This window comes from Anguilla rostrata, chromosome 11 (assembly GCF_018555375.3).
Source record: "Anguilla rostrata isolate EN2019 chromosome 11, ASM1855537v3, whole genome shotgun sequence".
Taxonomy (NCBI): domain Eukaryota; kingdom Metazoa; phylum Chordata; class Actinopteri; order Anguilliformes; family Anguillidae; genus Anguilla; species Anguilla rostrata.
Genome location: NC_057943.1, coordinates 34,494,907 through 34,506,561, shown reverse-complemented (window position 1 = coordinate 34,506,561; position 11,655 = coordinate 34,494,907). Strand labels below are relative to the sequence as shown.

General features: G+C 44.4%; 1 protein-coding gene across 3 annotated transcripts in view; it reads right to left on the bottom strand.

The window, feature by feature from the left end:
- nfe2 (nuclear factor, erythroid 2) overlaps positions 1-7,844 on the bottom strand; it is a 12,614-nt gene extending 4,770 nt beyond the window's left edge. The window contains exons 1-3 of one of the 3 annotated variants that reach the window (XM_064299547.1): positions 7,501-7,844; positions 5,325-5,430; positions 2,194-2,272 (exon numbers count right to left, since the gene is read on the bottom strand). In XM_064299547.1, the coding sequence (XP_064155617.1) occupies positions 2,194-2,241 (48 nt within the window). In that variant the 5' untranslated portion in view covers positions 2,242-2,272; positions 5,325-5,430; positions 7,501-7,844. Of the gene's footprint in view, positions 1-2,193; positions 2,273-5,324; positions 5,431-7,496 lie in introns of all 3 variants that reach the window. The other 2 variants (XM_064299548.1, XM_064299549.1) reach the window with 2 other exon arrangements.
- Between the last annotated feature and the right edge of the window lie 3,811 nt (positions 7,845-11,655).

The following is an 11,655-nucleotide window of genomic DNA, read 5'->3' as shown; positions in this document are numbered from 1 at the left end:
CTCTGTGCGAAAATGCCTTGTTGATGGCAGAGGTCAGAGGAGAATGGCCAGACTGGTTTGAGCTGATAGAAAGGCAACAGTAACTCAAATAACCACTTGTTACAACCGAGGTGTGCAGAAGAGCATCTCTGAAGGCACAACACGTCAAACCTTAAAGCAGTTCTGTAGGCAAAAGGGGGTCCAACCCGGTACTAGCAAGGTGTACCTAATAAAGTGGCCTGTGAGTATATATTTTTCAACACATGGCTATATAATTTCATTGACTGTAAGTAGAAAAGTGAGGGGTGGCTTTTCTTGTAGGGATGACATTAACCCTCATATTATGAAGAATATATACATCCTTCATGTTTTACCCATGTAGTGTAAATTTATTCAACATAGTCAAATAATCCTAAAACAGTGAAAGCATTAAATTTGCCTCATCTTGCAATTCACAACATTTTTAAAATTTTAAATACTATGTTTAAATAAGTTTATTGACCACATTTCCTTCAAACAATTTTGGATTTGAAACCATTTTCATAAACCAATTTATTTAGCATTTCATGAAGGTGACCATGAAACAGTCAAATTGACCTGCACCATCAACTGTGATATGAACTGTGCAGAGCAACAGACATTCCACAACACAGCTGTGGTTGAAAACACTCCATATAACTTCATGACAACAAAAATCAGTAAAAGTCATACAATTTCACTAAGAAGTTACCCAGTATTTCCAGCACATTAAAAACTGAAAAAATAAATTCCAAATTGATATAATAGAAGGGTTAATGCTGCTTTATATATGTGTATATGACTAGACATGCAGAGTAAAAATCATGGAAATTGGATTTTATCAAGATTTTATTTTAAACCTACAGCCTACCTGGCTGTAGACTCTGGCCTTCAATAAAGGTGTCAGTGCAGCATAATGGTTTGGGAAGTGGCTTGTAACACAATGGATGCAGGTTTGATTCCCAGGCAGGGCACTGCCGTTGTACCCTCGAGCAAGGGCACCTGATTTGCTTAGGTAAAATATGCAGCTATATAAATTGACTGTATGTAAAAATGTAAGCTGTGAAAGTCGTTGTGGATGTGAATGTTGGCTAAATGTCAGACTGTTTGGGTGCAGGTGTGCAGTTAAATGGGAGCAAGAGAAACGTCCCCAGAACTGCCTTCAACGGTCACACACATAGCATGGATAAGGAGTAATTACATTAGAATTACACCTTAATGAGGGATACTAAAATGTAGTGATATTCTAAAGATGTAACCATGTCCTTCTCAATCTGTCAGGAGACACTACCAGGGAAACTGAAAAACCAAAAAAATATATCTCAAGAAGTATCTTAGTCTTACATTCAAACATAAAATCTTATTTCTATTACTGTTTTGCTAAATAAAAGACACATTTTTGCCAATGTGGCAAGAAAAATTCGCTTGTCAAGCAAAGAGTAACTTAAAACAAGGTTATATTTTCCACTTAATAGAGAAAAAAAAAAAACATTTTAAGTCTTTTTTAAGTCTAAAGCACCTGCTGCTCCACTGCAGTCAGCTGAATCATGTTAGGCGCTACCTTCACATTCAGGTAAATTCACAGAGCGATACGCATGCTAAAGACTGCGTGTGTGTAATAAGGAGGGACGAGCAGCTATGAAGATCTCATCCCTAATAAAGCTCAGTATTAAGCACACTGTCCACAGTTCTGCTCTCACGGTTTTATCTTTGACTGCCACTAGGGGACATTTTCCTGTTTTGTACACCAGTCATTGGGGGTAATCATTTGTGTGTTTGTATGCACGTTTTTGTGTGAGCGTGTGTGTGTGTGTGTGTGTGTGTGTGTATGTGCGTGCGATGATATGTTTGTGGATGATAAATAAATAAATTCAGAAACATAATATATTAGTGAACGGAGAGAGGGCTGTTCCTGAGGGACATGCCATTAATTGTTTATATGTAATTTGGGTCTGTGCATCCATTTGTTTCAGGATGTTACATAGAGAGCTTACTGATGTCCCTCATCTCTTATGCCACACACACGCACACACGCACGCACACACAAACACACGCACATACACACACAGAGACACACACACACACACACACACCTACGCATGCTCACACACACACACACACACACACACTCACACACACACACACACACACACAACACACACACACGCACACACACTCACACACACACAGACTCACCTCACAGCTCAGCAGCTGAGGCAGCACACACTCGGCGGCCGAACACATTCAGGACAGGGCCTGGCGGCAGGGAGCTCTCCTGGGAGGGACAGACAGACAGACAGACGGGCCACGTTATCGGGGATCACCTCCCCGCCCGGGGACACGTTACTCCCGACCCCACCCCCCGCCCCAGACAGGGAAAGGAGAGGACGGCCAACCGGCTCTCAAGGAGAAAAAAATGTGCCCTCCCGTGCCAAGAAAGTTTTTTCTGTACAGTCCCTTTCTTTTTTTTGCTGTAGTTGGCACGTGCGGCTCGACCTTTGACCTTCTGTGCTAACTTGAGTTACAGGAGCTCCTACCAGTGCAGGAGTTGTGTGTGGTGTTGTGCATGTGTGTTTTGTCATGTATGTGGTGTGTTGCTGCTCTGTGTGTTGTGTGTTGGTGTCTGTGTGTTGTTGTGTGGTGTTGTGTGGACATGTAGTGTCGTGTGTGTGTGTTGTGTGTGTTGTGTAGTGTCAGTGTTTTTCTGCGTGTGGTGTGTGTACATGTATGTTGTGTGTTGTGTGTGTGCGTTGTGTTGTGTGTGTGCTGGGGGTGTGTGTGTGTGTATACATGTATGTGTCTGTGTGTGTGTGTGAGTGTGTGCGTCTGTGTATGTGTGGGTGTACGAATCAAGGTGTGGTTTATTTGAGTTTCAGTTGTCCTCATGTGCCAGGCCATCAGGATGAATGAAGGCAGGGAGAGAAGGAGGGAGAGAAGGCGGAAGGGAGGGAAGGAAGGAGGGAGAGAAGGCGGAAGGGCGGAGCCTCTTTGGGAGCGGCTCTCAGTTCCTCCGCTCCAGCGTCCCGCTATCAGCGCGCCGCGTGGCGGCCGTGCCGTCGGCTGATAAGCCAATCAGCCGCGGCGCAGCCGGCTCTGCTGCAAACGGAGGCCAGGAGGCCGCGACCACAAAACTCGCCCCGCGCCCGTCCTTCACAGAGCTCTCTGAATGGGTTACATGTGCTGAGGGCATTTACCTCACCTTCACAGAGCTCTCTGAATGGGCTAAACGTACTGGGAGCATTTACCTCACCTTCACAGAGCCCGAAGGGCTAGCTGAGGCATTACCTCACTTCACAGAGCCTCTGAATGGGTTAAAGTGCTGAGGGCATTTACTGAAACCCACAGAGCTCACATGCCAATGGGCCTTGAGCACGGCTCATTTACCTCACCTTCACAGGAGCTATCACGAGGGTTACCGTGCGTGGCATTACCACCTCAGGCCTGAATGGGGAACCAGGCTACCTGCACCTACGAGCCACTGGGAAGACCGGGATTCCACTTCAAAGCTCTCGAAGCACACCGGTTCCCATCCTTCACAGTGCTCTCTGAATGGGGTAAACGTACTGGGAGCATTTACCTCACCTTCACAGAGCTCTCTGAATGGGTTACACGTGCTGAGGGCATTTACCTCACCTTCACAGAGCTCACTGAATGGGCTAAACGTACTGAGGGCATTTACCTCACCTTCACAGAGCCCTCTGAATGGGTTAAATGTCCTGAGGGCATTCACTGAAACCCACAATGCAGCTTTTCTCACATGTCCCCAAACTGTGGCGCTGATGAGCCTCGTTTGTGACGGTGGTAAACGTGTGCCGTTGCCTGTGCGTTCGTACGTTTTATTTTTTGTGTGTATGTACTTTGCACGCGCTGCATAGCTCCTGGTGAGATCAGCAGGGCCGCTGTCCTATGCGTGTCCAGCAGGCCTGTGCGGTACCGGGATTCGGAACTACGCAGGTTCTGTCCTGCGACTGCGTCCCTGCTCTGGGTCTCCTGTCCTGTTATTTTTATTTTTATTTATTTCGCGTCCGTTTGTTTACCGTCAGACATGGGGGGGGGGGGGTTTTTTCCCGGCTTCAGCGCAATTACCGTCCGACCTCAGCGACTGTTTATTTACACAAAGCTGCTTTCTTTCCCTGGTTTACTCTTTCGCAGGGACCGAGAGAAAACGCAATCCCCCCCCGTCGCCGACAATCGCTTTCTGCACATTCGCTGAACGAAGGAAAGATCACAACAGAGGCTTCCTTCCACTTAATTCACCATACGCCCCTGCTCCGCCAGTCTTTATATAACGATGGACCAGTTCATTATATTAACAAGAACTGAACAGGCACAAAGGTAATAGGTTGGCAAGAGAGTATATTCCCTCAGCATGTTTGTCACATGGCACAGTTTTGAATGGCATCAGGAGAGACCAGGGCCCATTTTCATTAAGTGTCTCTGAGTAGGAGTGCTGATCTAGGATCATTTTCCCCTGCCCATGTGCTTAGGCTTACGCATTATGAGCCTAAAGGCCTAACTGACCCTGGATCAGCGATGCTACACTGAGACGCCCAGGCCCAGTGTCCGCAGGTGCACGGACTGAGGAAAACAGTTTCCTCCTACGCCCAGCGATGGACGCATATAGTCAACAGGCCCTTCGGAAAAGACCACAGTCTTGGAGAATGTATGGTCTTTGGCAGTTGCTGTTCAAATCAGCTGTGACCGCTGTCCGGTTCCCCCTCACTCTCCAGTGCCCCCTAGCTGTCCAGTGGTGTTACTGCTTGCTCACAGTCAAGGAGTCAGAGAGGTATAGTGACACTACTGCATCACCCTGCTTCTCTCAGTCACCTCCACAGGAAAATGGATAAACACAGAAACCTCCAGCACAGTGACTGGATGTTCGGAATTACTCAGAACTGACATGCTCAGACACGTGAAGGCCATGACGGTGCTTTCATAACTGTTAAAGTTTAATACACCGGGTGCATCTGTTCCATAACCCTTACATCTCCCTCTGTTAGAGCCACAGTGGGTTACAGTATGCTGGATCCCCACCGCTAACTCCGATAGAGTACATTTTACACGAAGAGAGGGCATCTTTATCACTTATCTTGTCACTGTTAGTGTTGAAATAATAAAACTGAATGTTTTCCTGTGTACTGTGATGCTCAGGTGAAATAGCACTAGGATGAAATAAAACCCATCATATTTTTCATATGGATTTTTTTTGTTACCTCTTCATACTAGTGTGCAGGGGCTTATGGGAATTGTAGTACTGAAGGACTGCAATATTCTTTTCCATTGTGACGCAAAGCACAGAAATGTATTTTTGTACTACAGTAACTTACTGTATGAGAAACTGTGACTGTGGTAATGTGTTCCTACGCAGCTGTTGGAGTAGCGCTTCCCAGCTGATGCGGATGACTGCATGCTGCAGCAGGTGAATGAAGTTACCTGTTTTCAAACCACAGAAAATCACAAGGGGGGTTTATTTGAAATCAAACTAAATGTAACATTGATAAGGAAGCCCTTTGAACATATTTGTCAATTTGTCAAGGACAAATCACCAGTTTTTTTAAACACATTGATTCATGCTTTTTCAAGCTATAAACCACAGAATCCATCACAGAAAACTTATTAGAGTCTAACAACTGTTCACCGTATAAGCCAAGCCTGCTATATACATTGAGTGATAGAGTATGTATTATAATCCAATGCCTATATAGCATGTTTATACATATATATACACACATATACACACAAACAAATATTGTCAGCCTTATATATATGGGCGTACGGCTTGATAGAGCTGTCATCATTTTTTTGCTCTGTTACCCCATTGAACATCAAGTTTAGTTTCATTTTCAAAAGAAATGGGGAAAGGCACTAACTGCCATGAATTGGAAAGGAAATATGCATTATATTTTAATCCTTTCAAAAAAAACAACAACAAAAAAACATCTAGATTTCCTGCCTGAGCGCCCAGTTTAATAGCTTGTCCTTACAGAAACGAAACAATGAAACAAACCAGGTGCCTTTTCATAAAACGCGTTTTAATACGATAAGTATTCCACCCCTCACCGACCCAATTTCTGACAACTGCAATAACAGAAAGTTGTCTGTGGTTTTAAATTGCCATTTGAAATTCACAAGGGGATATTGCAAATTTGGATAAAGAGACAAATCAGCCAATTACTTTCATTCATTCATTAACACAGGTTTCAAAGGTGAGGAGAATTTACAGATAGTAACTCCCAGAATTCACATACAGAAACTGAATACACTGAAAGTATATTGAAATATAACATATTACCAAAATTTTGCAACACTCACAATACAAATTACGCAAACATATATGTGTATTTGGATATACTAAGCAATATATGCTATTACACAAATTATTATCACTCAAATATGAACGAATAGATTTTTCATATGCACAGTTTTTTTCATATACACTGTGTATAATTATATTTTCCAAAAAGTTCACATATTTACAATGTATTGCAGTATATTCTTTTCAATAAAGGTTATAATTATTCACAGAACTGTCTGGTGACCTTGATGAGGACCTGTATCCTCAAAACCTATGACAGGTCCTGTAAGGACAATTATTCTTAAAATGTTTAGTGATCTGTACACCCCATTCAGCCCATTCATTCTGCTATTTTACTCTGCTTCACCTGCTCAGAGACTACAGATATAAACTGGCTTTTCAGCAAAGTCTAACACAGACACATCCTCAGAAATGTCAATTTTTTATTGGTTGGCAAAAGTCAAATAATAAAAATAAAATAAAACAAAAACTCTGTGCTGACAAAAAAAAAAAAAAAAAAACTTCCTTGAGCCAATGTGACATGTATGATAAAATAAACAAAAACTCACCAGGAACCCAGCTTCCTTCAAAACACCCTGCCTTTATCTTAGTTCCCATTTTACAGGGCAGAGAGACAGTACAATACTTTACAAATATAATTTTACATCTTGAATGTTCTTTTCCTGAGGTTTTTTAATGTATCCGTGTGTTCCTGAAATGCAAATTTAACTACAGTACCTGAATACCTGCAGTATGTGGAATAGAAATATAATTTTCCATCATTAAAGAGCATTACAATTAAAGATAGTCACATTTTTTGCAACACATGTCAAATTCTGAGTATACATTCAACAGAATGTCGGTAAGACTAAACGAAACTGGTGTACATTGAAAAAAATGACCTATTTTTTAGCGGACTGTTTGGAATTCCTTTGAATATTAGTAGTATGGTAATGCGCAAGAATATTAGTCTTTTATTGTGCAACTGTGCACATTTTTGGCACACGGCCCCTTCTGTCACTGCGTTTGATGGAGCGAGCAACAGTTTCCCCGGGGCGCTATGTACACTGTTAGCGACACGAGCAAAAGAATAAAACTTTCAGATACGATTTTATTGTAAATTAAAACCCAGATCTTGACGTCACCCGAATTTAACACAGCGTAAAACGCGAAGCCAAAGATAAGTTAAGAGCGTGCGGAGAACATACCTTTGCTGCATTTCGCTGGACTCTTCAACAGGTGCTTTTCAGAAAAAAAAAAACTTTTCGGTGGTCTCACGTGACGCGTAATCCCAGCAGGCAATTGGAACAGAGGTGAGTGCGAGACGCAGACAAGTTATTTTAACTTGCGTAAAGTTGCCTGTCTGAATATTAAAGTTCTGCTGCTTGCAACTGCTAGTTATATGCCCTAAGAGTACATGTGCTCTCTCTCTCTCTCTCGCTCTCTCGCTCTCTCTCTCTACGTTCCCCTACACTGCTGTTTCTTGTTGGGTAATCTTGCATAAATGCTCACAGCCCACCTACAGGACGCGCGCCACACTTCCACAGATTAAATTCTGTGTGGCTGATACAGCCTCAACCCTCAACCCCTCCGTCCACCCTCCTGCACCCTCCTCCCTCCTCCCCCCTCCCCCCTCCCCCCTCCCTCACCTCCCGCTAAAGATTGCTGTCTCAGAGGCCTGCAGCAGGGTGGGGGAAAGAAGTGCCAGTTAATGAATATCGATTGACTGTAACTATTTGATATTAAACGGTTGCAGTATGCTTACCTGTGGCATGCTTGTACAGGTGTGAAATAAAATTTCTCAAAATTTCCCACAGTGGCATTTGACTGCGGAAAGCTTTTAACATTTGTGTATGCATGTGTGTGAGTGTGTGTGTGTGAATGTGTGTGTGTGTGTGGGTGTTTATGTGGGTGTTTATGTGTGTGTGTATGCATGTGGGTCTTGTTTATGTGTGTGTGTGTGTGTGTGTGTGTGTGTGTGTACATGTACGTGTGTGGGGGTGTTTATGTGTGTCTGTGTGTGTCCATGTGTGTGTGTACGTGTGTGGGGATGTTTATGTGTGTGTGGGGGAGGTGTTTATGTGTGTGTGTGTGTGTGTGTGTGTACATGTACGTGTGTGGGGGTGTTTATGTGTGTCTGTGTGTGTCCATGTGTGTGTGTACGTGTGTGGGGATGTTTATGTGTGTGTGTGTGGGGGGGAGGGGTGTTTATGTGTGTGTGTGTGTGTGTGTGTGTGTACATGTACGTGTGTGGGGGTGTTTATGTGTGTCTGTGTGTGTCCGTGTGTGTGTGTACGTGTGAGGGATGTAATGTGTGTGTGTGTGTATGCGCGTGTGTGTGTGTGTGTGGGGGGGTTAGTGTGTGTGTGTGTGTGTGTGTGTGGGGGGTGTTTATGTGTGTGTGTATGTGTGTGTGGGTCATGTGGGGAGGGTATGTGCGTGTGTGTGTGTGGATGTGTGTGGGGGTGTTTGTGTGTGTGTGTGTGTGTGTGTGGGTACATGTGGGGGAGTTTATGTGTGTGTGTGTGTGTGTGTGTGGATGTGTGTGGGGGTGTTTGTGTGTGTGTGTTTGGGGGGTTATAGTGACTCTGTCTAGCGGGGATGGAATGTACACCTTGCGCAGGTAAGAAAGAGCACATTGTTCCTTTCTCTGGCAGGACAGCCGCTGCAGGACTGAGAGGAGGAGGAGGGGGATTGGGATGAAGGGGTGGGGGGGAGCGTGTCTCACATTGCGTGTGACCATCAGACCCTTAACCTGTAAGGCCATGCCCCCACTCCACTGCACTCCCAATACACACAATTTACCCCTTTATGTCCCTATCATGCTCCCATTTAACTTTCTAATTAATTCAAATAAATACACTCAGTGGGTTTTACTGCACTATATTTTCACCAGATTGGGCATTAAAGACAGCTGTGTTTTCATATAATAACTGAAATCAGACTTTATTTCAGGTTCTGAAAAGCATCGCTCGGCTTTTACAACCTTCAGCAGACAGCAGTGGACGCAACTGTGCAATGGACAGGAAAGGGCACCAGTGAAGGACCCGCCATGTCCCACAAGACACAGGTACGAAGTTCTTCTACTCCCTCTTATACTCGACGTGGCCCACACTGAACTACTCTACTTGATGTGGCCGTGCTGAATTACTCTACTCAGTGTGGCCCTCGCTGAATTACTCTACTCTAACCCTAACAAAGCACGTTATTCAACAGCTAGAGATATTGTTGACCTGGTAATTAGTAGAATTGTAGAAAGTGTACCAGGTTAAGGTTGAAATGAGGCCTACAGGATGCTAGATCTCCAGGAATGGGACTGGCCGTCCCTGTTCTACTCAGTGTGCTGGTTAAGGTGTATCTGCATGAGATAGAGGCCGGTTTATGGCTTGCACAGTTACAGTTTCCTTTATTTGCTAAGGAAAAATCCAATGCCACATGCTGAATCCTGAGCACACTGACTGTTCTCCACTTTTTGTCAGTTGCTCTGTATAAGATTGTCTGTCAATTGATAGGAGTGTGATACAATGTGAATGTATGAAAGTCAGGTTGGCAAGAAGTCTTGTCAAGTGGAGACAAAATCTCTTGTCCATTATCAGTTTTTTTTCCACTTCATTTTATTTCTTTTTCATCCTTTTAATGAAGAAAGAACCCATCGCTTCCAGTGGCTCCGAGTCACCGTGTCGTTCTGCCCATCCAACCAAAGGCCAGAGTGATCCCAACAACACCACAACCTTTTTAACTTTTGCTGTTCGCTCCCTTAAGCTAGAACCAGTGTGTTTCTCCAGACTGCCCCTAATTTAGTAACCTCCTAAGATGTGGCAGAAAAAATGTTTTTAATATTTCAACGTCTTATATAACACATCAATATAATTGCATTACACACATGATGAGAGTGAAAATATGTTCCAATATATTATTTATTTTATATGTTTATTGATTGTCCCTTGCAGTGTACAGTAGGTATCAGCATAGTAGAATACATGGTTCTTGACATTAAGACGTATGTCCCCCGCAGGGGACAGTTTGAGGTGCTGGTGGCGTGCACTTGGTGGCTAACGGTGCCAGCAGGGGTGGACGCTACCAGGAATCGGAGAGGGGATTTCTCCTGACTCCCAGTTCCAAGCAGTCACCCCCGGCTCGCCCACCTCCCCGTGGAGCCCGGAAGCTGAGCCTCTCATTACTGCCGCCGCCGTGGTTTCTGGCCCGACCGCGGCGTGAGTCCCGCGCCCACTCCCGCTTCGTCCTTCTCCCTGCTCACCCCTTCACTCTCTCTTCTCTTCTCTCTCTGTTCCCTTCCTTCGGTCAATTTCTCCCTTTTTATTTCTCCTGTCTTCAATCCCTGCCCTGGTCTCTTTTTGCTTTCCGCTTTTAACGTTTTTCCACTTTTAACGTTTTTTTTTCCCCACCTCTCTGTCATTCCCTCTCCTTCCATGACTTTCCGTGATGTGTGGGATGGCTCCTCCTCCTCCTCTCCCCCCTCTCCCTGCTGCTCTGTCTCATGCAGACGTGTCTAAGTGGGAATGGTTAGTGCAGTACCGCAAACGCAGCCGCGCAGAGTACAGAGCTGAAACCAACCCGTGATTAGTACCACAGCGACCAGCCGCCTCACCTAACACAACAGAGACTAGCATGCTTATTACTATGTTGAGCTACAACCTTGCTACAGTACTCACAACCTGATACACTGACAGATCACGCCACTTAGTACAACAGTACTAGCCTTTCAGACACTGGGCAAACGCCCACACTTTGCTCAAAGAAACACTTAGTACCAGATGTACAAACACAAGTAGTACACAATTGTCTGCTATACGTACTACCACCTTGACCATATGTCTCACTAAGTATATCAGTGTTGAGCATGCCTCATTCCACACACACTTTTACACTTAGTGCTAAACTCACCACTGACTACCATGCTTAGTACCAAACTTAATGCTACACTTAGTACCATGCTGATTTGGCAAGCTTAATGATAGGTTAACCACCAGGCACTTTGTCTTTGACGAATTGGCGAGGTGTTTTGATAAGTATATTTATGTTTATCACATTTATCAGAAAGCACTGACTCACATGATATGTGTTTTTTGTACGCATGAGTGGCGCGCACATGTTTGTTTGTTTCCTTTGCGATTGGATGTATGTGCGCGTGTGTGCGTGTGCATGTGTGCGCGTGTGTGCTTGTGCTCAGGCATGGATGTGTGACCCTTCCTGCTTTTCACACATGTTGCACAGTAGAGAACAGCGTGTTCATGTGTCCCTACATACAGATGTACACATGCCTACCTGCTGTTTGAGTGTGTACATTAGGCTGTGATAGGGTAGTGATGTACACATTAGGCTGTGATAGGGTAGGGATGTAC